At 41.0% G+C, this 22,008-nt stretch overlaps 2 protein-coding genes across 4 annotated transcripts in view; one reads left to right on the forward strand and one right to left on the reverse strand.

Annotated features, from left to right (window-relative positions):
* Window positions 1–22,008, forward strand: part of PRMT7 (protein arginine methyltransferase 7) — a 59,088-nt gene that overhangs the window by 31,387 nt on the left and 5,693 nt on the right. For both annotated transcript variants that reach the window (XM_042797365.1, XM_042797366.1), the window contains exons 20-22: window positions 9,574–9,754; window positions 12,019–12,123; window positions 14,329–14,399. The gene's annotated coding sequence lies outside the window, so the exon portion shown is untranslated. The remainder of the gene's footprint in view (window positions 1–9,573; window positions 9,755–12,018; window positions 12,124–14,328; window positions 14,400–22,008) is intronic.
* Window positions 793–22,008, reverse strand: part of SMPD3 (sphingomyelin phosphodiesterase 3) — a 119,015-nt gene continuing 97,799 nt past the window's right edge. For both annotated transcript variants that reach the window (XM_032998831.2, XM_032998839.2), the window contains 5 exons: window positions 17,532–17,687; window positions 13,292–13,381; window positions 12,392–12,455; window positions 6,946–7,108; window positions 793–5,484 (listed from right to left, as the gene is read on the reverse strand). In XM_032998831.2, coding sequence (XP_032854722.1) covers window positions 5,383–5,484; window positions 6,946–7,108; window positions 12,392–12,455; window positions 13,292–13,381; window positions 17,532–17,687 — 575 coding nt within the window. In that variant the 3' untranslated portion in view covers window positions 793–5,382. The remainder of the gene's footprint in view (window positions 5,485–6,945; window positions 7,109–12,391; window positions 12,456–13,291; window positions 13,382–17,531; window positions 17,688–22,008) is intronic.

The raw sequence follows: 22,008 nt of genomic DNA on the forward strand, positions 1-22,008 counted from the left end.
ATTCATCTTGAATATCTTGTCTCACAAGATGGAGTGGCTCCTTCCTGAGCTCATGGCAAGAAACTTGTGTGCTCTGGTCTTCCTTTATCACTTGAATTCCACTGATTTCCTCCATTCTGCTTGTGGAAAAAATAAATTCTTTGAGGTGGGGTTCCCTACTGGCTTTTATAAAGGACTTTGAGGACTGTTCAGAAAGACTGAACCAGTAAAATGGATTTTTTTTTTTCCCCTTGACATTGTTTTGTTAAATCACTGGATTTCTTAAGGACATATGTATGGGTCAGAGGGGTGTTTTGGTTTTTAATTATCTTTGACTGGATAGTATAAAAACCTCTCCTTTAGTTCAGGGACTAGATAACTGTTGAGATGTCAAGATGTACAACTGCATAGTATGAAACTGTTTTGGAGAAGTGGTCTTGCATTAAATGCTAGCAGAATGCAACGTGGTGTGGATATCCTTGTATTTAGAGCGTGACCTGGCGTGTGATGCGGGGTTCAGGTTCGCAGCCTGCTGCAGGCACCGTGGGCACTGCCCTGAACGTTCCACACCTTGGTAACTGAGCGGGGTGTGTCTGTGCAGGGGGAGGTTTGAGCAGTACAGGCCAACATGGAGGGTGAGTTAAAAGCACTCCTTTCTTTCACCCTTTATTTTCTGCAGTTTCACTAGCACAGGTGTAAGCACAGTGAGACCATACTTGACTCAACCACGAGACTGCATCTGAGAGTCAGATTTCTGTTAGTGACATCATGCTCTACACCACAAAACCAGAAAAAGTGGACTGCACAGAATCATTTGAGCCTTGAAATTTTATTACCTTGTTTGCATCAACCAGTTATTCCTTTCAGCACCAATAAAAGACAAAAACCCCTCCCTATTGTTCAAAATACCTTGTTTTTATCAGGTCTGAGATTGTGGTTTTCTTGCAGGCAAAGAAACCAATGAAAATATTTAAATTTTTATTTTTTTAATACATTTATAACAAAATGTCAGAAGGTGTGTGCTTACCATATAAAAACATTAGGTTCCAGAAGGATACAATACCGAAAAAATCATTGAAATAAAAAAGGTTATTATAGGATTTCTAAACTTCAGCAATAATACAAGTCTTTAAAAGCATCAAGATATATTTAAAACAAGATGGCATGGAAAAATGAGATCTTCAGTAACAATTTGACCCTCATTGTAATGAATACTAAAATTGGGAGGTTTTCAAAGTGCTTGATTTGTATTTCTGTTCTCATCCTATAGTGTCAGGAGGAGGTAAAAATGCTTAATTTCTGAGCTGATATGTGCTGACACTGGTGTGCTGCTCTGTGATCCCAGGGCAGCTCAGAGACCAAACTGGGGACAGTCAGATGGTCTTAATCTGGACCACCAAACAAAGGCCATTAAAAAAAAAAAAATCTTTATTGGAATTTTCAGTTCTTAAATCTTACTGTCTTACTCAAGAAGTAGGACTGAGGGTCTAGCCAGACTGGCTGAGAGTGTTTCTGGCACAAAACCTTGACATACTACCAGCACGGGACAGGTAAACTCGTTACATCAGACAGCTTTCTCAAGGGTTTCCCTGCAGCGGGCTGCAGCGTCTCTTGGAGCCACTCTGCGGTTTATGGCTGGTTGCTTTTAGACAGTTTCTGTTAAGCATCCAGTTTATGATGAAATAAAACTAGCTGGCCACCACTTGGATTAGTTACAGTGAGCACTTTTTCACAGAGCACTAAGCTGTACCCTAGACATTACTACCCTGGTCCTTGGTGGCTGAGCTGTGGTGCTAAGCAGGTGGCTCACAACCCCCTGCAGACCTTCAGATGAGTGCACAGATTAACGCGATCTGAATGTGCCCGAGAGGCTCTGTTCTGTTGGTTCTGGTTTTAAAGTGATCTAAAGGTACCAACTTTGTAAGGACCTGACATCCTTGAAACTTCTGGAAGTTCTTAGTTTTTGGCTGTCCTAGTTTGTGTCTTCGGTTCACTTGTTCTAGAAGTGCTGTTGTAAAATGCAAATTGAACATGTGAAACTGATTATGTTATCTAGCTTGTCTAAAAACAGATGACACTTCATATACAGTATCCCTGTTGAGTGGCAGTTATTGAACCAAGAATAGTGTTATCACCTACTTCTTGAAGATACCTGAAATTCCTGTACAAAGTAGGGTAAGCATAGTAGAATAGTCTTAATTCAAACGTTTTATAACATCCTACTAATAAATTGGGTCATGCTATCCTTAAGCAAAGTGGGATTGATATCTGAAAAAGCTATCCAGGGTTTGATTTCCTGGGCATTATAAAAATGACCCCCCACCCCCTTTTTTTTTAAATGCAAATATTCTATTCAATAATATTTGTCTAAGGCTTGTAATGATTGATATCCTGCCACTAAAGGCATTGTCTCAATGATTCTCTGTGAGATAGTATATGAAACTGTGGTAGTAGTGGTGGAGACAAAACTCATTTTCCTCCAGGGTGTTACCATTTTGGAAAGGAAGGCCTGTTGATTACCGTTTCCACGTACACATGTTCTTTGCCTCCTGCAAGCGTACCAAGGCATTAGAAGGCACAGGATCAGTGTGAAAAAGCAAGGAGTGTCTCTACAGTGCTGCCACAATGCTGTACCTCCCAGCATCACCCTCTTGCAAAGTTAGATCCTTGAGACAGTAAATTAGTAAGAACTACCTAAACTGATTAAATGTATGTGTATTATTTAGAGAGAACATTTTACAACTATCCATTTCTTGATCACCAAGAAACTAAGAACATCAAAATCTAAACCAGTTTTACTTCAAATGTGAAAAAATACTTCTCAGCAAGTGCCTGGTTTTTAGTCAGCACAAAGCTCCAGAACCAATTTTAAAGCAATTTAGACCGTGGTGGTTTTACTGTAAATAATGTAACATTGTTTGGCAGTAGTTTTATGATTATATCCCACACAGTGTCAAATTCAGCTCCTGCAAGTGATACTTAGTGAAGTTGATATCAAATTGTAATTTACATTGTTAGGAAAGCTATTAAAAATACTGTACCTTATATTTAATCTTACTACTGAGAAATAGCTGCTGGACAGCACACAAATTGCTACTGATACTGTTTGGTTTCTTTTAAAAAGGTTAATAAAATACAAGCAAGGTAGAAAATAGGATTAAAAGCATCGTTTCAGGTACAAGATTTTCTGAATTGGGTGGAGAGATAAGAAACCAGAAAAACACATTGCACGTACGTGCACCCTCTGTATAAAGAGAAACATACAAAGTGGGAAACTGGTGGTGCACTGGGACAGTACACTGAAGTCTCTGATGCTGTAAACTCGATTTCCTAATTTTATCAAAAAGGGGAATTGGGTCTGGTTCCATTTTTGAGTCCCCATGGGTTACGCTTACAGACCACCCCGTGGTTTGGCACAGTACACTTTTAAGAGGCAGTCTCTGCTGAAGGGATGCCAGGACTGGGAAAAGAGGCATAAAAAGTGTCAAGACTGGGTGCAGGGGTAGAGCGTGAGCAGTGGTGTTCTGCCTGCTTGGAATTAGCCAATACAGTCAGTCCAGTACTTCATGACTATTCAGAGTTTCTCTACTTCCACAATCAGGCTGGTCTAAATAAAAGTTCCATTGCTTACTGTAGCTAATAAAGCTAGTACCAGAGGCTGCGCAGGCTGGGATTTCTAATTTCAATCTATTCTGATTTAACTCAAGCTGATTCCTAGCAGGTATAAACTAAACCAAAACAAGAGCATCTTCAGGAGTTTGTGGCCAGCATAACTAAAACAGTTTACTTAATGGAGTAAGTTATAAGTATTAGATTAACTCTTCTCTTTTTAACACATGGAATTTGTAATGTAAGAGGAAATAACACTAAAACTGAACAGGAAGTAGGCAGAAGAAACTAAGTATCAGTTAAAATGAAAGGGATCTCATTGTTCTCCCAGTAACAAACCCTTCTGAATTTAAATCCCTTAAAAACCACCAAGTCTCATTATGGACCTGATTCTCAGCTTTTCATCATTTTTAAGGTCACAGAGGCTAGGTAGGTCAGGTCAGGGGGATAAGATGGCAGAGGGGAGCCCCACATTTAAAGAACTGCAGTAGAAAGAACACATGAACTAGATGGCAAGACCGCTATTAAAGCCTGCGAGTGCATAACAAATGGTGAATTGTGTCTCTCAGACATAAACCCTCTGCTCCTAGGAAGTAGGTACCTAAGGCCGAGAGTCACAGTTCTATTCTCTAGCTAGCCATGCTACGCTTTCCCTTTAAGTGTACTGATTCCTTTAGAAAATTGTTAGGTTATCCTGCCTTATCAATCATACATTGTTCTATACTTCTTTTCCCCAAAAATGTCATTTACGTTTATTTTAACTCTATATCTAGCATGCATTTTACAAGCTATTTCCCACTTACTCTTTCTAGCTAAGGCAGAATGTTGGCTCTGGTGTTACCAATGGTACTACAGGAATCTATTCACTCTACTGTAACACACACATCATCCCATACCATAATTCAGAACTGCCCCACATATGGGAAAGAAAGAAAAGACATTACAGGGGAACTATATTTCTTCTTAAGGGAATAAGTTGTGCTTAGAAAGCTAAAGGCCCAATTCTGGAGTCATTATTCAGACAAAACACTTCGTAATTTCAGTGGGAACACAGTTGGAACAAGGGTAGAACTGTGTTCTTGAAGTCTTAATTCCAAATCTTTTAAGTATCCTTAAATTGGACAGGAAGATACTGGTCTGCAAATTGAATAGAGTTTTTGTTTGTTTGTTTTAAGGCCTATCTGTAATGACAGAAGGGTTTGCCAGTCCCAGAATGCCTTGCTTTGGCTGGTATCTGATTTTTGAACTCGTTTCCATTCTGATATTCCCCATGGTATCTTACTGACTATTTTACCTCAGAGTGGCATGCAGTGCGGGCGCATGCTACTGATGCAAGCACGCTACTACAACTTTAACAGGCTAAAAAAAGAAAAAAAGCTTTAGCTTCTTAGTTATACAAAGAAATGATGCAAAAAACCATTGAGCAGCACTAACTCACAGACTAATTACAAACTAAATTGTGCTATATATTAGTATAAAAACATGTTTTAGTAAGAATGGCACTGGTTCAGAAGGAATTAGGACTTCCATCTTGGTTCCGTTCAGTCCACAGTGAAAGCATTGTAGTACAGGCCTGCCCTGTTGCCTGAGCAACCTGTGACAGTGGCTCTTGGCCACAACCCCTTCAATTTCTTCCCTTTTTATATCCACCACTGTTGGTACGTTCTGAGAGTAGCCTGGGTCAGGTCTGGTCATCTTTCCTAACGTGGCACCAGAATAGTTCGTTCTTATCCTCTGATATTTTCTTAATATCGGTAACGTTTCCCTCTTCTAATCTCTCAAAGCTGCTCAGTTTTAAGGGTCGTCTTCTCCTGTAGACACCATAAGACGCATTGCTACCGGTAGGTGGTCTGTCAAGCCTGCTAACTGGGTAATAAAGCTGAACTCTTCCACTTCCTAGAGAAGGAAAACAAAGTAAGAAAGAAGGAATTGGAAAACTGATTGGTTATACCACGCGCCAGGACTCAGCTTTTATGCCTCTGCTTAGTTTACTCTGAACTACTTCCCTGTATTAGTAGGTGTATGGGACCAGTCCGGCTTGGCTGGGCTAATGGTAAACTCCCTGCCATATGGGGCATGTCAGCATGGTACAGTCGATGCAGTGAACCACTTACACCATACACAGTTGAATAGTCTGGAGGAAATCGGTTGTATCTTTTCTTTCCGATTACAGTAACATCTGTGTTATTCCAGATAAAAATTCTCTGTTGTGCTGCAGTAGGTAATCAATCCATGTGCGCACAGAGGCACTCACCTGGGAGGAGAGGCTGGCTGTACCGTAGGCAGCTAAAAAAGTAAACCTGTCTTCATTAGATTGAGGTGTTAAGCTTTGTGGAAACTTAAGGTGATCAGGAACCCAGCTCCTAGTGGCTCTGACTCCCAGCATTTCATAGGACCAAATTAAATGTTCTGTAGCAAATAACGGCATGCTTCCCAGCTCCTGACAGCTGGATGGAGCAACCCTAACGCTCACTTCATACAGTGCATCTGTCCCCTCCTAGGGGCCAGGTACTTACTTTGCCAGTACTTGAGGAATTGCTCGCAGGAAGCACAGATATTCTAGTAGTTATTCTGTTGCCAGCAAGAGCCTTATCAAAGACCTAATCTGGGTCAAAACTATTCAAATACTGGTTTTGTTGCTGTTTGTGCAAAATGTAAGCTGGGTTTACTGTACAGATGTGCCATGGGCATTTGTGCATCTGAAACAAGAAGCTTTAAAAGAATTTAGCTGCTGTGTCCACAGAGTGCATGCAGAGAGTGCAGACTGAGGTATCATGCACAAAGCTATGCTGAACTGCTCTGTTGCCTGCCCTTCTGCAGCTGCTGCAATGGGGTACAGTAAATAAGCGTGAACTAGTTTCTCATTTTCATCGTGGAATTCTGTATATGGCAAGGTCCTACACTAGGAAGCAGACAGGGAGTGCCTGTTCTCATTCTGGTTAGCCTGTGTCAACTTCTGCCTCCATATCACAGACTTGTAACTTCGGTAGGTTTTCATAGGCAAAATAAAAGAACATTCAGATACTTGAAAAGATTAAAAAACATTCAAACTGTTGTCATAGAAAGCATAAGCCAAAACACAGTCTGGCAAAAGTTTCAGGAATGGAAATGAGGCTGTTTGTTGGTTTGTTTTTGAAGAGCAAGGTATCTACCAGTGTTGCTACCAGAGTCCCTAAACTCATCTTAAATTTATGTAACAGGTTTACAAACTCAGTACTTGTATGCAGAAGTAGAAAACAGCAAAGCAGCAGGTTATCCTTGGAGTATGAGTTTGAACCCAAGCAGAACAGGCTGCAGTGCCATCCAGACAAGTTTGTTGTGTGAGTTACGGCTCTTTTTGTCAACTGTGACACTCACCACTTTCCATTCCAGGTAGAGACCTTCTTCGGTATAGAGCATATAGTCAATCCTCCTCCCATTTCCTTTCAGTGATGCCTTTCTCCCCTTTTGACTTGAACTGTGGTTCTTGCTGGTGGGATAGACTAAGTATCCTTTCCTTCCTTCTTCGCTTTCCAGCACCCTATTTAATTAAAAAACAAGTGCTTTAAATGTTTGCTCATTCTGTCCCTTCATGCATTATGCTAGATTCTCTCCAAATCCCTGGTAAGGGTAGTGCCTGCCCTGAAGGACTGCTAAACTTGTAAAGCACATCTTCCTCCAGATGTGTTTTCCACTGGGAGGCTGTGCTAATGGCTGGCACTGTTCTAAAAGCCTCAGGGAGGGATTGGCATCACTGGTGCTGTACTTGGTGGACCTGCCCTCGTACCCAGAACAAACACCTGACAGGACCCTGCCTGCCTGCTCTCTGTAGTATCTTGCGGCCCACAGCCCTGCTGCTGATGTGTTGCCAAGTGTAGCAGAGGAGGAAACTTTCATGGATTACTTGAGGACAAACCTGAGTACCTTTGATACAAATCTCTCCATTTGGATCAGAGCAACTCCTTCCGAAATGAAGCCAGCCAGCTTTACAGACAGGGTACGGATGGGGAATGGTTTGCAGGAATACAGACATGGGCACGTGGTAGTTGGTTTTGAGCAAGCCTCAGCAGCAGATTACTGTGTCTTGGACCCTAAATTCTTACTGCATTTTTAATGATGGCCTAATTTATTTGATTCTTGTACTGTGACACTGTTTAAGCTCTTCTACAGTGAGGAACTTACTCAGCAGGTGTGTTAGTACTGCCCCATCTTGCATGGAGATTACCCAGCCCAAAACCATGTACAGAAGCAGTCAAAATCAAGATTCAGTTTTCTAGGTATCAGTCTTTTGTTCAGGAAAATAAGTTGCAGCTCTTCCATTAAAATTTTTAGTTTTGGCGTTTAAACCTTAACAGTAGGTTTTCATACAGAAAAGACCCCAAGCAACTTGATTTAACTTTGAAGTTAGCCCTGCTCTGAATGTGACTTTGGACCAGATAGCCCACAAAGGTCCCTGTCACTATTTTTACAATAATTCTGTGTTGCTGTGCTGTTCTGTATGGTTTTGCTGTTGTATTGCATTTAAAAGGAAAGTTGGTTTACCTTATTGTAGTCTATTTAAAAGACCTACCAAAGGAGCACTAAAGGCACCAGACACAACTGTGCGTGCAAAAGCAGGAGTTGCACTCGGTAACCGCACGTGCAGGTACCACACACGGTGATTAGCAGGTACCACTGCAGCTGGTTTGCAGGGTAACCCTGCCTGCAGAGGGATGGAATAGGCTGTGCTTTTGCTGTCTGGCTCAAAACACAAACTACTTTCAAAACTGCCTCCTGAAAATAGTTTTCCTTTACTTACCTGCCAAAACCTGAGCTCAAGGTTCTGTGGTTTCCCTTGTAAGAGTTGATTACACCATTAAGCTACATCATCAACTGTCGCAGGAGAAACACTGAGCCATGAACTGGGGTCCTAGCAGGTACAAAGCCTTTAATTTCACCTTGGAAAAAAATAAGATATTTTTGATCACCCAGTTTTTAAGACTTGACTTTGGATGGGTTTTATGGGGTTGGGTTTAGGAATTTTTAAATGCATGCACGTGAGAGTACAGAATGAAGGAAAAACAAGAGACAAACATCGGACTCTTGTGATGTGTTTTAATGCTTGAGATTCAGATGGTTTTATTTGTCAAATTTTGTTTCTTTAGAAGGATCTGAATGGTGGCAGAGGGGAAACAGCACTTGCTACAATTGATTAGGTCTCAGTAGTGTTAGGATCTGTAAGTTTGGGTCAGTTGACACATAGCAGAAATACTTTATGTGCCTTCAAAAAATGTGACAAAATTTTAGTCACATAGTTATTTAATCAGAACTTTTCTTAACCCCCTTTGTACTTAATGAGGTACTGAAGGTTCATTGGAGTTTGTTGTAACCAGTTTATGAAAGTAAGCTTCCTTTTATGTATTATTCAGTTTTAGACTATCATCTGTCAATTCACATTAAAATAGCTTGCTGTCCACGCCCCATTTGCAAACTGATTCTACAAAGAGCTACTGCAAATGATTCACTTCATGAAATTCTTTTTCTAGGTTCAAGAAAGCAAGCTCTTTGATGGGACTGACCTCTTTCAAAAATTGTATTTATAATTGGCAAAGCTAATTAAGTAACAAAGTAGAAGAAACTGCTGATTAGCACTGCAGTACTACTAAAAAAAAAAATCTTACTTGTATTAATTTTATTCACTTGCCCTGCACAACTGCTCATGGAGGGAAATGTTGATTTCAAATACATGAGGAAAACGAATTATAAATGTGTATGCATCTGCTTCTGACTAAAACTTATGCCACTTAATACGCAATGGTTCCCTGTTGTCTCTACAAGAAGTAGACACAAGTACTGGACATCTGGCTATGCTGTGCTAACAGTTAAATGCTAACAATTTAAGTGAACATAACTAATGACTAAGTTGCACAACTGAACCTGCATTTTGTCAGAGTAATTGTCTTAATTCATAGGACACAAAGAAAGGGAGGATAAAAAGTAATTGGAACTTTATTTCTTCCTTGAAAGATCTACAGTCCCAAAGAACTCCACAGTATGAACATTCTGTCAGCAGCTCTCTGGGCCGTGGTTTGGTTGTAGCGCTGTCGGGAGCTGCAGTGAACAAAGGGGCATGAAGAGCAGTGGAGCTAAGGGAGCCACAGAGCAAAAAGCCCTCCTCATAAAGCTCGAGGGACCACCTCTCATTCAGGTGAGAAGCACCAGAGTTCAGGATGACTTTTCTTACTGGTTTTGCAGCCTGTCACCCATAATTGTGAGCCATGGTTCAGCAGTGGAGACTGGAAAAATCTGCATTTAAATCTTGTTTCTTAACGGTGTTGTAATGTGCTCTCCTGTGCCAGACTCTATTCAGAGTTTAAAGATGAAAATGGGCTTATTTCAGTGCTTTGCTTGAAGGTGACAATCATCTTTGAGATTGTGTGCATTCCATGAAGCCTTTCTGAGCAGAAGCTTGTGCAGCTTCTAGCACTGTGTGGCAGGGCCCAGATTGTTACATCTAGCTTATTAATCGTTCTATAATTATAAATGACTTGCTCATTTGTACCAAGTATGTTCTTCTGGGCCGATGTTTTATGTATGCTGTACTTAACATGAAAGAGATATTTAAGAACTAGTTGTTCTGCTGCTTTTATGGCCTAATTAGTTTAGTAATGTGAACTACTTTATTTTATTTATAAACTAGAGAGGAATGCTGAAGAAATAATTCTCTGGATAGCTTACACTGCCAACTTAAATGACTGTAAAGCTCGATCAAGGTTTATTATTGAAAAATTTGAGAGCGAATCAGTTTTAAACCATACCCTATTTTGCTGTGTATCAATGATATTTGTTAGCTAGACAGACACAGCTTCTGTTGCTATTTAACATTTAAATGTATTTAAAGTCCAGATTCCATTAATGGCTTTAAATTTTACTGAACTGACTGGCAATTTTTGTTTACTAGTCCCTTGTGGAGATGGGAGGACAGGCTCTCTTGGCCTCTCGTGGATGTGACAATTTACCTCATATATAAGCACATCCCTGTTTCCCAGCAGATTTACATAAGAAACTAGGAGAAATTCCAGTCTAATAGAGGGGTTTTCCATCTTATTTATAATACAATTTATATATATTTATAATACATTGTAACATTGCAGAAAACTGAAAGCCACCTTTAGAAGGCAGAAAGTCTTAAGTATGTTCTGTTACCAACACTCTAGAATATCATCTAGTTATACTGAGGTGCTGGACATACATGTAGGTAGTGGAGACAATACTCTTAAATCTTTATTGATCATTTGATGGCTCTTTATCTATCAGTCACGTATTTGTCAGTGGAATTTTAATTGCTCAATACAAGTCACTCTTCAGGGAGTAAAACAAAATACCCCACGAGTAGTTTGGTGGCAGATTGTCTCAAAAGCCTGATTGAGAACACAGGGTGGGTTTTTTGTTTTGGTTTGGGTTTTTTTATTTTTTTTTTAAAAAAGCTCTAAGCCTGCTCTTGAAACTATAAAATAGAATGTTACACCCACATACAGATTTGCATTTGCAAACTTGATGCAGAGCCAAATTACCTTACTTTTGCTTTCCAGAAATCCCTTTCACAGGTACCAAATTCATGTTTTCAGCACATGGACAGAAATGCCTGGAAATTTTGCAGGCTCTTGAATGCACAAAGTGTGACTTGCTGTAACAAATCCTTCTTTTGAATACAAACTAAACCCAGACCTTATGTCTGAAATTCAATTTCTTTGTTCAAAACTGAAACAAGGAAGACTTCAAGGGGCAGCCTCACGTAATACATTCAACTAAGTGTCCAACTATACCATGCAGCGTACTGTACTTACACGAACTGTGCCTGTATAATGTACCATTTCTGTTATGTTAACTAAAGCATCTGCACAGACTCATCCATTCAAATAACTTTACCTGTTTAGCATATTGTGGTAATGAACAGCTAGAACATCCTTCATAGTCATGATAACAGCATATTTAGTCCATTAAACTAGTCTTCAGGGTAGAAAAGGTGCAAAAAGGATTATCACATTCATTAAGTGCTGCTCTGCAATGTACAAAGCTTACTCATTTCTCTCCCCTGGCATTATTATTTAACAAACAGTACAGGTATGCAAGAAGTTTATCTTAAGACTTCTGCAAATGAAGATTTTTTTGTATTTCTCTTAAGTCCAGTAGTTCAAACCAGATAACCCGTTTCTCAGTATCAAACACTCCTTAAAAGTAATGCTGCACCACTATCACAGATAGACATTAAGTCATATTCCTAGTAATAAATGTCTCATGTGCTACTTAATTCCTCTCTATATTTTTGAGCTTGCTTTTCTAGCTGTATTGAATTCTTCAAGCTTTCTAGAATGGCTGATTAGTGGTTGGGTGGGAGGTGGTGTTTTAAACTTTATGATTTTGTTTTTATTTGAGGAAAACTACATCTCCTTTTGTTGCTGTCCTTGACAGGGCCGTGACCACAGGACAGGCTGGCTGCAGAAGGACTTTCAGACAAGCTGTCTCCGTACCCTTTTCAGTAGTGCTTGGAGTTTCTAGTCCTACCAATCTGTCCAGGTAGGACAACTCTACATAAAACCACCGACTGCAGTTGCTCTCATTTTTTCACTCCTTGAAGCCAATTCTGTTAGTCTTAGAGAAGCAGTCACTTTTCCTTCCCTTTTTTTCTTCTTCCCTAAGTACCCTTCAGTAAAAAATTGTTCTGGTCTGTCTTTTTTTACAGTCCATAAAACACCCCTCAATTTGTGAAATGTTAAATAGCAAGCAATGAACTGGCTTTTTAAGGAATTGTCTAAAGTATGTGGGAGGATTAGGAACTGCATACTTCTGTAGGTTGTCTGGAGTGCACACTTCTTCATCATATAATCCTTCAGGATCCAACAAGGTCCCTGTGAACACAAAGGGAGATGTGACTGTCCCAGCAACCCTCTGCTGACTTGCCTCTTGGAGGCAGCCGGGGCCCCGGCTGTGGGAAGAGGCATCCCTGGGGGGAGAGGGGATGGCTCTGACCAAGAGCCCTTGCTGTTCACTCCTCTGCTATCCAGACCACCTTCCTGCCTGCCACCTTGCAAAACGTTGCCTCCACCCTTCCAGTTTCTCAGCCCCAATGGCTCTCAATTGTTTGTTTTTCTGCTACAGCAGAGTAAAGCCACATTATTAAACCGTTCCACATTCTTACCTTTAGTTTCTTCACGGTTATAACTGCACTCTAGGGAAAGTCTATTTCCTGATCTAAAACTTCACCAGGTATGAGTATCTTGGAGTTCCATAAAATCTTTTATAAGATGAACTCGGCAAGTTCATAGTGTTGTTGAATTGCTTTGTTACATCCTCACTTACAGTATTTATAGAACATCAAATGGAACATTCTGATCAAAAGCTGCAGGCTTTCACTGCATGCAGAAAGTACAGAAACAATCATTTGGCTCCCCCCCACCCCAAGTAATCTAGAGATTATTTTAAAAGTAGAATAGGTGTGGGAAGGCACTCAAGGAGCTTGATGCATAAGTTCTAGAATGCAGACTGAAGTTTGAGATCTCTGTTTGGTCCTTAATTATAATTCAACAAGGCACTGTTAAGGTTTATAAAATACAGTTACAGAAATACCCCTTGTAAATATTTGGTCTCCACCAAATTCTTACTGCCCATTAGCTGAGCTTATAGATGTTGTGAAGAGTGACAGAGAAGTAAAAGTTCACACACCGAGAGCTAGAGAAGGTCTTACCGATTGCCCACGGTTTATCCTCCCCAGGACCAATTCGACACGGGTCTTTGTAGTGTGTAAACAGAGAATGCTGTTGCTCCAGCTTGTCCTCTGCAGGGAAAGAACAAGCCCAAGAAACAGCACATCACTTCCATGTTGTGAACCCGCGGACAACTGTGTGTTGTGCCACAACAGCAAAGGCAAGTCTTCCTTCCTACTCAGTATACATATATAGGGTTGATTTGAACCAGTTCAGTAGTAGCTTTACTGCAGAGCAGTATCTTCTCTTCTTCAGAAATTCCAACAAATGCTTGCTAACAACAGTGCTTTCCTACAAAATCTTTCTAGGAACGACATTTTTTGGTAGTTTTTAGCTGTAAACTGAAGGGAAAGTTTTCCAACATGTTTTCTTACCCTGCCACTGACATTGCATTGTTTACACCTGTACAAAACTTTTGTTGAGACAGATCACACAATGGAGAATTGGACTGACTTCACAGTGGCAATGTAAATGGCTGTTTGTGGGTGTATATACACATCTCAGCAAGTTTGAAGGTAAAAGCTTGTGCTTTACTTTCTTCAGAAGAATTCACTGACAGTATTTTCCAAGCTATAATAGAGAAAGGACAGACAATTGATAATTTGCCTGGGATATTATCTACAGCATTAAAGCCATTCTAAACGTAATCAGCATGACCTATCAACTGTAAATTAATTTATTCCTCACTGCTACTGTGTTCTTTGCATTTAAAGTATACGGTGCATCAAGCTCCTAGGATTTAGAAAGATATCATACAAAAATGTATATGTGAGAATTTCAGACACTGAACAAGTAAGTTCTAGTTCTGTGCGTGCTGTTTAACACAGAAGTCATTCTACCTGGGAAACAAGCACAACCAGGACTTGAAAATACCAGCTGCTGCAATTCCATTTGTGTTAAATGGCAAAGAAACAGCCAACAGCTCCTCATAACTTACTTTCTTGCAGCATGCACTCACACCTTTTATAAGGTTAAAACTTCTCAGCAACACTTAAAAATTCTCTCTTGGGATCAACAGGACATTCACCTGTGGCTGGAGCTGCTGCTGTAACACATTTGTCACCGTCTATTGCTGGGACAACAGAATACGTAAGTACACATGAAAAGGGACTCCTGAAGTCAGAAACAAAGCTTTGAACCATGAGCTGTGTGTCTTGGCCAGAATGCAGCTCCCACACTGTAGGAGTCACATTAGCTTTCCTTGTGTAAAATGCTGTTCTTGCCAAGTGAAGAAGCTATTGACCTTTCTCTCCTTATTAAGAAGGCTGCAGCCCACAGCCATGGAGTACAGTGGTAGGGTGGTTGTAGCTGTTGGCATTTTAGCTGTTTGGTTGTAGCTGTTTTGACATTTTGTTGCTAAGATTCATGAATACAGCTGACTGTCCTTCAGCTACTGCATCTACCCCAGCTGAGCTGTTTTATTACACCCTTCCAGCTTCCCCCTGCACCTCCCATGCCCCAACTAGTTCTTGATCTGAGAACATCCTTGTAATTGTAGGGAGACTGGAAAATTAATTCGCTAGGGCAGCCAGGAGTTGTGCAGAGGATGGGAGGACGGACCCTCCCTAAGATTTGCCAGGTATGCAATGCAGCGAATTGCTCTTTCTATCTGAACAGCCAATTGGTTTGTTTAAAGTTTATGGAAAAGCAGAAGATGAAAGCTGTTCAACTCTTCATTTCTCCAAGTCTTCCCTTGTTACAGGTTTACAAAGTTTCCCTCAAAACCAAGATAGAATAAAATTTTGTCATGATTAATTTGCAACTGTGGCATTGACAGCAGCAAGTCACAGCCAATGAGACAAATTTAACTCATCTGACTAGAAGGCTCTTTATCTTATGCTAAAAGGTTTAAAAACATAATAGGCTTCTACACAAGTCAGTCCAAAGCAACCTGGGAGTAAGTAACTTTCTAATAATGTTCCTGCTAAGGGTGAATTCACTGTGAATGTTGTCATAATGTTCTGTAAAGCTGGAGGGGAAAACAGTTGCAGAAAATTTGTCATAAGTGTAAGGTCACTCATGGACCTGGAGATCTTTGAAAACTGTACTGTCAAGACATCTAAGAATAGAAGCTTGATATTCACTGTAACATTAATTACTTGCCATATCACTCGAGTTGGAAAGACTATAGGAAATCATATACAGAATTACAGGAAGCTGAGTATTGCTTTTAAAAAAATTAATCCTAATATGTTGAATTCAAATGTCCCTAAATCAATGAGTAATGTAAAAATGGAGGAGAAAACTTTAAAACATTGCATTAATCTTGCTTAGTGCATAAGGAAAGAGAGCAATCTAAAAATAAAAAATGAAATAGCCAGCTTAATTTCAGTTTCCAGGCTAAGTGAATTTTAAAGGGGGGGTGGGGTGGGGGCGAACGTAAATAAGCAACAGATACAGTAAAAATAAAATGGATTTTTGTAACCTACTTCTCAGTCCTCTTTAGTAGTAGTTGCAATGTTTACAACTGTTAGTTGGAAGAGCAAAGAGCTGGTTTTACTTTTTCTTTAGAAAGCACTAATCTTATTCTGTGCTTCTTGTGCAAGATCTTGGTCAGAGCGCCAGAACTTTGCAGGTAGAGAATACAGAGTGTCTGTTCTGCCTCACGGCTCCCCCGGCTCTCGTCACGCTGCCAAGCCCCGCTCCCCGCCGAGTGGCGACCTGGCCGGGCAGCCTCCCCAGCGGATTGTTTATTTCCTTGACGGGCGCCTTTGCCTCCAGGCCAGTCCATCCATCCAACAATAGTGGAAGCGAAGCAGTCCAATCACTGCAGATGTGACCACTTGTATCCCCCAGCTTCTGTCTCCCTCCATGGCCGGGCAGCACTTGCTGCCATAGCTCAGCTAGCTGAAGACCCGTTCCTGACTGCATTCCTTCCTTCCCTCTAAATCTCACTACCACTGCTACCATTATATTTTATCCTAATGTGTGTTTAGCTAGCCATTACCACTAACTGTTCACCTCCACCACGCATAACGGATTCTTCTACCGGTCAGAGCACTTGCCAGCACCTTCTCGGACCATTCTGAGTTTACTTTGGATCATATAGCTGTGCCTGATTTATTTTTTGGACATATGATCTAGAAACGAACAACAGAAGGCCTGTGGTTTGGGTCGATGGTCTTTTCTACCCAGTTAATGCTAAAATCTTCCCTTACCAATGTCAGATACAAGTAATGAGATCAGAGAATACTGGTTATTTTTGAGATCAAACAATGCTTGCTTTTTGTTTCCTAAGATAGTTTTTGGTACAGTTGTTGCTCAGTCCCAGTTACCGAGGCTTCTTATGAAGGCTACAGAATTAACACTCGATGCTGTTCACAAATTCACCTGCTAATCCCCCAACCCTGGCCTGCATTGCAGACTCCCCCTTTCAGCCCTGCAGCCTGAGCTCAGCTGTAAGGGCCCTGTGTTCTTTGTCTCTCTGTACTTCAGTTTCGGGGAGGCTGGCTGCAGGGCGCTGCGGGGCACCGCCAGGCCCTTGCCAGCTCAGTCAATTGCTGTTGCATAAAGCCAGCAAGGAGCTCTGCTGGGACCAGAGCTGTACCGAGCAGGGAGGGTACGCAAACACAACACTCTCACTCTCTGCTGGCAATTGAACTGTTAACAGCGTAATATTTACGTTTGAAAAAGGCTGCTGTCTCTCTGAACTCGCCACCCATTAATTATGGTTTTGTGGAGTTCTTTTTCTAGTACCCTCAGCATCCAAATATTGGAGAAAAATATTAAAAATTTATTAAAATAAACCCAGAAGTACACAGGATCAGTTGATTTTTTCCAAGACTGATTCAGCATTTGTTTAGTTCTTGCTGCAGCATTAATCTCCTACATCAGTGTATATGCACTATCAGATTATTTTGAACTGTGTGAATTTACTACTTCTTTCTCTACCAAAATTCCATTAACATACGTGTCTTTCATCAGTAACTACCATTCTACGACAATAGGTGTCTACCTCATTCTATCTCAAGTTACAAATTACTGCCCTTTGTGCCTTAAAAAACATCATGCCTAAAAACTCAGCAGAGCTCTTAAGTGTGAGCTCTTCTCCTTGGCTCATCTCGAGGCCAGTATCTGTTACAGCAGAATCCGTAGCAATTAAGTCTTTCTTTGCAAAAGCCAGTTACAATTTAGTACACTGCTCTAACCCCCAGGAATCAAGAACTTTTCTGTTCCTTTTTGGAACAGGTAGACACCAGGAAAAGGAAAACCCTGTCTTACCAGAGGAGCAATTATCGAAGTTGAGATCTCCACAGATTACGTCAAAAGCCACCAGCTCCTCTGGATTGGCTGTACTGGAGGAGGAGGTAGATTTTCTGAATTCAGACAGCCAATCTTGAAGCATATCCAGTTGCTCACACCGAACAGTAGTGTCTCCTGTAGCAAACAAACAAACAGCCAAGCAAAACAAGAAATAAGACCTCATTTTAGCTTAGTAACTTACATGTGGCTGGGTAGCATGATATTGCTAGACGTCTTGAGAAAAAGGGTACACAAGAAAAAATGGTGTGTCTAATGGTATATTCAGTGTATAGTGCTTATCCCTTTATGAAGTTCAGTGGGGGGTGGGTATTAAAACAGCAGTTAAATACAAACTGGATCAGATATGTTCAACCGAGCATTACTTGATACAATCCTAAATAATTAAAAGATTGAAAAGAACATGACCAGGGCAAGAGAGCGCTTTAAGTAGGTTCTGACAGTGACTCATCTCTTCAGACTGATAATTCCAACAGCAAATAACCTGATCTTTGTCTTCCACTCGTGTTATTCCCGACAAATCTTTATCAGTTGGGCTGTAATACCAAAACAGGTACAAGTGCTTCCTGGATCTATTCCCTATAGATCTATAACCTACCATTTCTAGTTACTTATACCTCAGGTTCACCTAGTACCCTAATCACACAGCTTGACACAAATCCAGACCAACGTATTCTTGGGAAAACCCCTTGCTACGACAGCACAAAAAAAGCTCTACAGTGAAGACTTAGCTAAACAAAAGCACAAAAAATAGGTCATGTGGAATAAGTACAGCCTGGAGCAGGTGACACTGACCACAAAAGGTGTGCGTGACTAACGTGCACCTTCTGCTTATCTAAAGATACAGATGAAATTACAGATTCTCAGAAAGCCTGAGCCTGAAAGGGACCTCTGGGGATCATCCAGCCCAACCCCTCTGCTCGAGTGGGGTCACCTACAGCAGGCTGCTCAGCACCACTCATCAGGCTGTGAGGATCTCCATGGCTGGACACTCCAGAGCCCCGCGTAACCTGGTCCAGTGCTCAGTCATCCTTGCAATAAAAAAACGTATTTTGTTTAAATGGCATTTCAGCTTGTGCACACTGCCTCTCATCCTGTCACTGGGCACCACCGAGGAGAGTCTGCCTCCATCTTCCCTATGCCCTCCCGTCAGGTGTTTACACACTTTGATAAGACCCTTCCTGAGCCTTCTCCTCCTAGAGAAGGAACAGTCCCAGCATTCTCATTCCTGATGAAGCTTATTCAAATTCATGGACTATCCTCCTGTAGCACCGGAATCTTTCTATTCTGTTTCACCTCCTTAGGCTAGTACTTTCTTCTGGCCTGCCGTTGTTTCCTCATAATGTAAATTAAAAATGCAGTAACTTTTCTTGCTCCCTACAAAGTCCCAATTATATGAATTTCTTATAAATAAACCCTGAACTGTCAAGGGGTTTTTGCATTTTCTGTGAATTCTCCATCTAGCTTGGCTTCACTAGGATGAGTGATAAAATAATACAAACTGTTACCAGATGGGCATAAAACTCAGGCAGCAACCTGTCACAGACCGGCGTGAAGAACGTAGCAAACCTAGTTAACTGGAATGCACACAGGTAAAATTCTTGAAACCGGAAAACTCTTGAGAAAAATAAGACAGGCAAAAATGTTTGAGGAGGATATTGTGAAAAGTATCTGGTAACATGCATTGCTATTATTAAAAAAAGCATTAACTACATAGTGACCTAGCTCCCTCGGTAAGAACACGGCACCTGTGTAGCAGCACTGTACACCAGATAACCTCAGGGCTCTACAGAAAAACAGTAGCCTTGGAACTCTAGAAACAGATGACTCATTTCTTTTTAGAAAAAGCTTAGAACTTGAGAGAGTCTGGCATCTCTGATTATCCCCACTAGAGGTCAGAGAAGTAATTGCACTTCAGTACAGACATGGAGCGTGTGCAGTGAAGTGAGCTACATTTCCATGACAAAAGATGGGATCCTCTAACACACCTTGAATATAACGGTTTTCTGAGATTAATATTAAACTAACGGGATCCAGCTTACTGCAGCTACACAGCAGATACAGCATGAATCTGTGTGCAAAAGCGACTAGTGAGACTCAGTCTTACCAGCTCCCAACGATCAATAGCTTTGGAGATGAGAGTAACTGAACTGAGACACCTAAGTGGAAGAAAAGCCAAACCTGAATCCAGAACAATCGGGAGCAGACATTTCAGAAACCGCTGCTGAAAAGAAACAGCATCAGTAAATATTAACAGACGAGAACTAGGTACTAACTCCCATCACTAACATTCATCTCCTTTTCCAGCCTTCAGCTCTAATTAAACATTCAGATAGAATCACTGGTCTGATTGACTGCCACCAGTGATTAACCAGAGCGTACAGGTTTCTGCTAATTGCTCTACACTCTTTTCCTCAGTAACTGACCTGGAAAAATGCAAGTAATTGTGTCGCGACTGGTTCCTGCAGTCAGCATTTCCAGATTCTTTGCAAGTTCCCTTCAGCTTCAAATTTTGTGGAAGGATGAAAGGGTAGTGTGGGAAACCTCAGCCAGCATAAATAAATACTTCACCTTTGTTCATTATAGGATAATTATACTTGCCCTTCCCATGCATTTTGGAAATGCTTAAGTGAAATCCTGGCTTTAGTTAGAACTGCAGGTAGGTGCTATCCCCTGAGGAAGACTGTTTTGTCCTCCTCTGAAAGGCATTAGAAGGAGCCCTGTGGTGGTTGAACAAAGCAGCAGACAGGCCTAGTCAAAGGAAATTAAAAGATCCAGTGGAGGTTTTTAAAACCAGAGTTCTCTGCACTGATAAGCACTAGGGGATATATTGGCACAGAAGCTGAGCAAAAACAGTCTGTAAAGCCTAGTCGAAATGAAAACTTGTTTCCAAGTCACGACCAAAGGCTTCAGTTCAGCCATGAGACCTGACTGTGCGACAGATGAAGCAGACCCCTACACTTTTAACATACCTAATCCAGGATAGGCTGAGAAAAAACAAAAGCAAACCACCCAAACAAACCACAACCAACAAAACCCACCCTTTCATTCTGCCGGGTTACTTTTCAGCCAGCCCAGGACAGCAGTGTGAGCTCAGCAGAGAGGAGGGGCAAGGGCAGGCTGCCACGGTGAGGAGACACCAGCTTTGCTATTTCAGAAACATACGGGGAACCGCTGCCTAAGGATGCTTAGTGCTCAAGTTACTCCTGGTTGCACAGTCAGGATTTCAGACACTGCGGGATCTCACTCAGTCCCGAGACGAGTTCTGCTTAAGCTGTGCAGGCTTGTGGCACTTGAAGCTGGTGCTAGAGAAGCGTGAGTTGCCAGTACCTGTACTGCTGCTGCCTGGATTCCCACTAAATGCCAAACAGGGACATGAAGGAGGTTACGAGATCGCATCCAACATGATCTGGACCTGGGCTGGAATACCTTGAGGCTTACTCTGATTTGCTGACTTGGTGGGGTGTCTGAAAGGCATGACTCAGAGGGACTTGGGAGGTGGGAGGATTCTAGGCAGCAAAACCTGTCCAGAACATTAATCGCTGACTGACTGAAGAACATAGAAGAACCATGTAAACTTAACAGCCCCATGGAAAGTAATTACATTCAAGTTTAATTAAAGGATCCCTTCATTTGTCACTGAAACGTAGCTACTTCCACAGAGGAAATTAAGAGCTGCTTCATAGCACCATTCAGTAATAGAGAATTGAGAGGATAAGCTACATCTAATTCTAAACTTTTATTGAAAGAGGTGAATGTCAGGTCTGAAAAAACAGTAATTGCTCAGAACAGAGTTGAGCCAGCACTTCACTTGAAAAAAGCATTAGTAGTGCATCCCTGACCATAAGCAGTTGGATCCCTTCATTTTATACTCATGCAAGTATCACAACTGTCAAGTGTAAGTTTATGTATCCTAGAAGGGAAGCCAAACTGCACTTAGCCATGTATGACAAGATGATTTAAATGGCTAACCTTTTAAACAGGGCTTGTTTTTATAGATACCACATCTTTACATCGTTGAACTGTTTTTTGCATAATTTTTTAAATGTTGAAATGTTATGAATCAGATGATACAAATCAGAAAGCACAGCTCTGCCAAACTTATGAACTTTAGTTTTCCATTTCATTACATAAACTAATATGATATATCAAAGGACAGACTCTTAAATCATTGTTTGCTCTATTTGAATGTAGTTTGAACCAGATAAGCCTAAAAATACAAATCAAGAATGTAAGTAGGAAAATGAAAGGTTGCATGTTACCCTTGAAGAAGCTTTAGGCTGACTTTGAAAACAGAACATTACCTCCCCAGTCTTCTTCCGTCCCCCCTCTTCATCTTCAGTATTTTAGGGATTTCACAGTGTGGTTATCAAAGACTAACTGAGAATACATGACTAGGTAGTAGAGAGGAAGAGGTCTAAAAGTGAAGGTTTATAAC

Source organism: Tyto alba, unplaced genomic scaffold, assembly GCF_018691265.1.
Source record: "Tyto alba isolate M040663 unplaced genomic scaffold, T.alba_DEE_v4.0 Super-Scaffold_26, whole genome shotgun sequence".
NCBI lineage: Eukaryota > Metazoa > Chordata > Aves > Strigiformes > Tytonidae > Tyto > Tyto alba.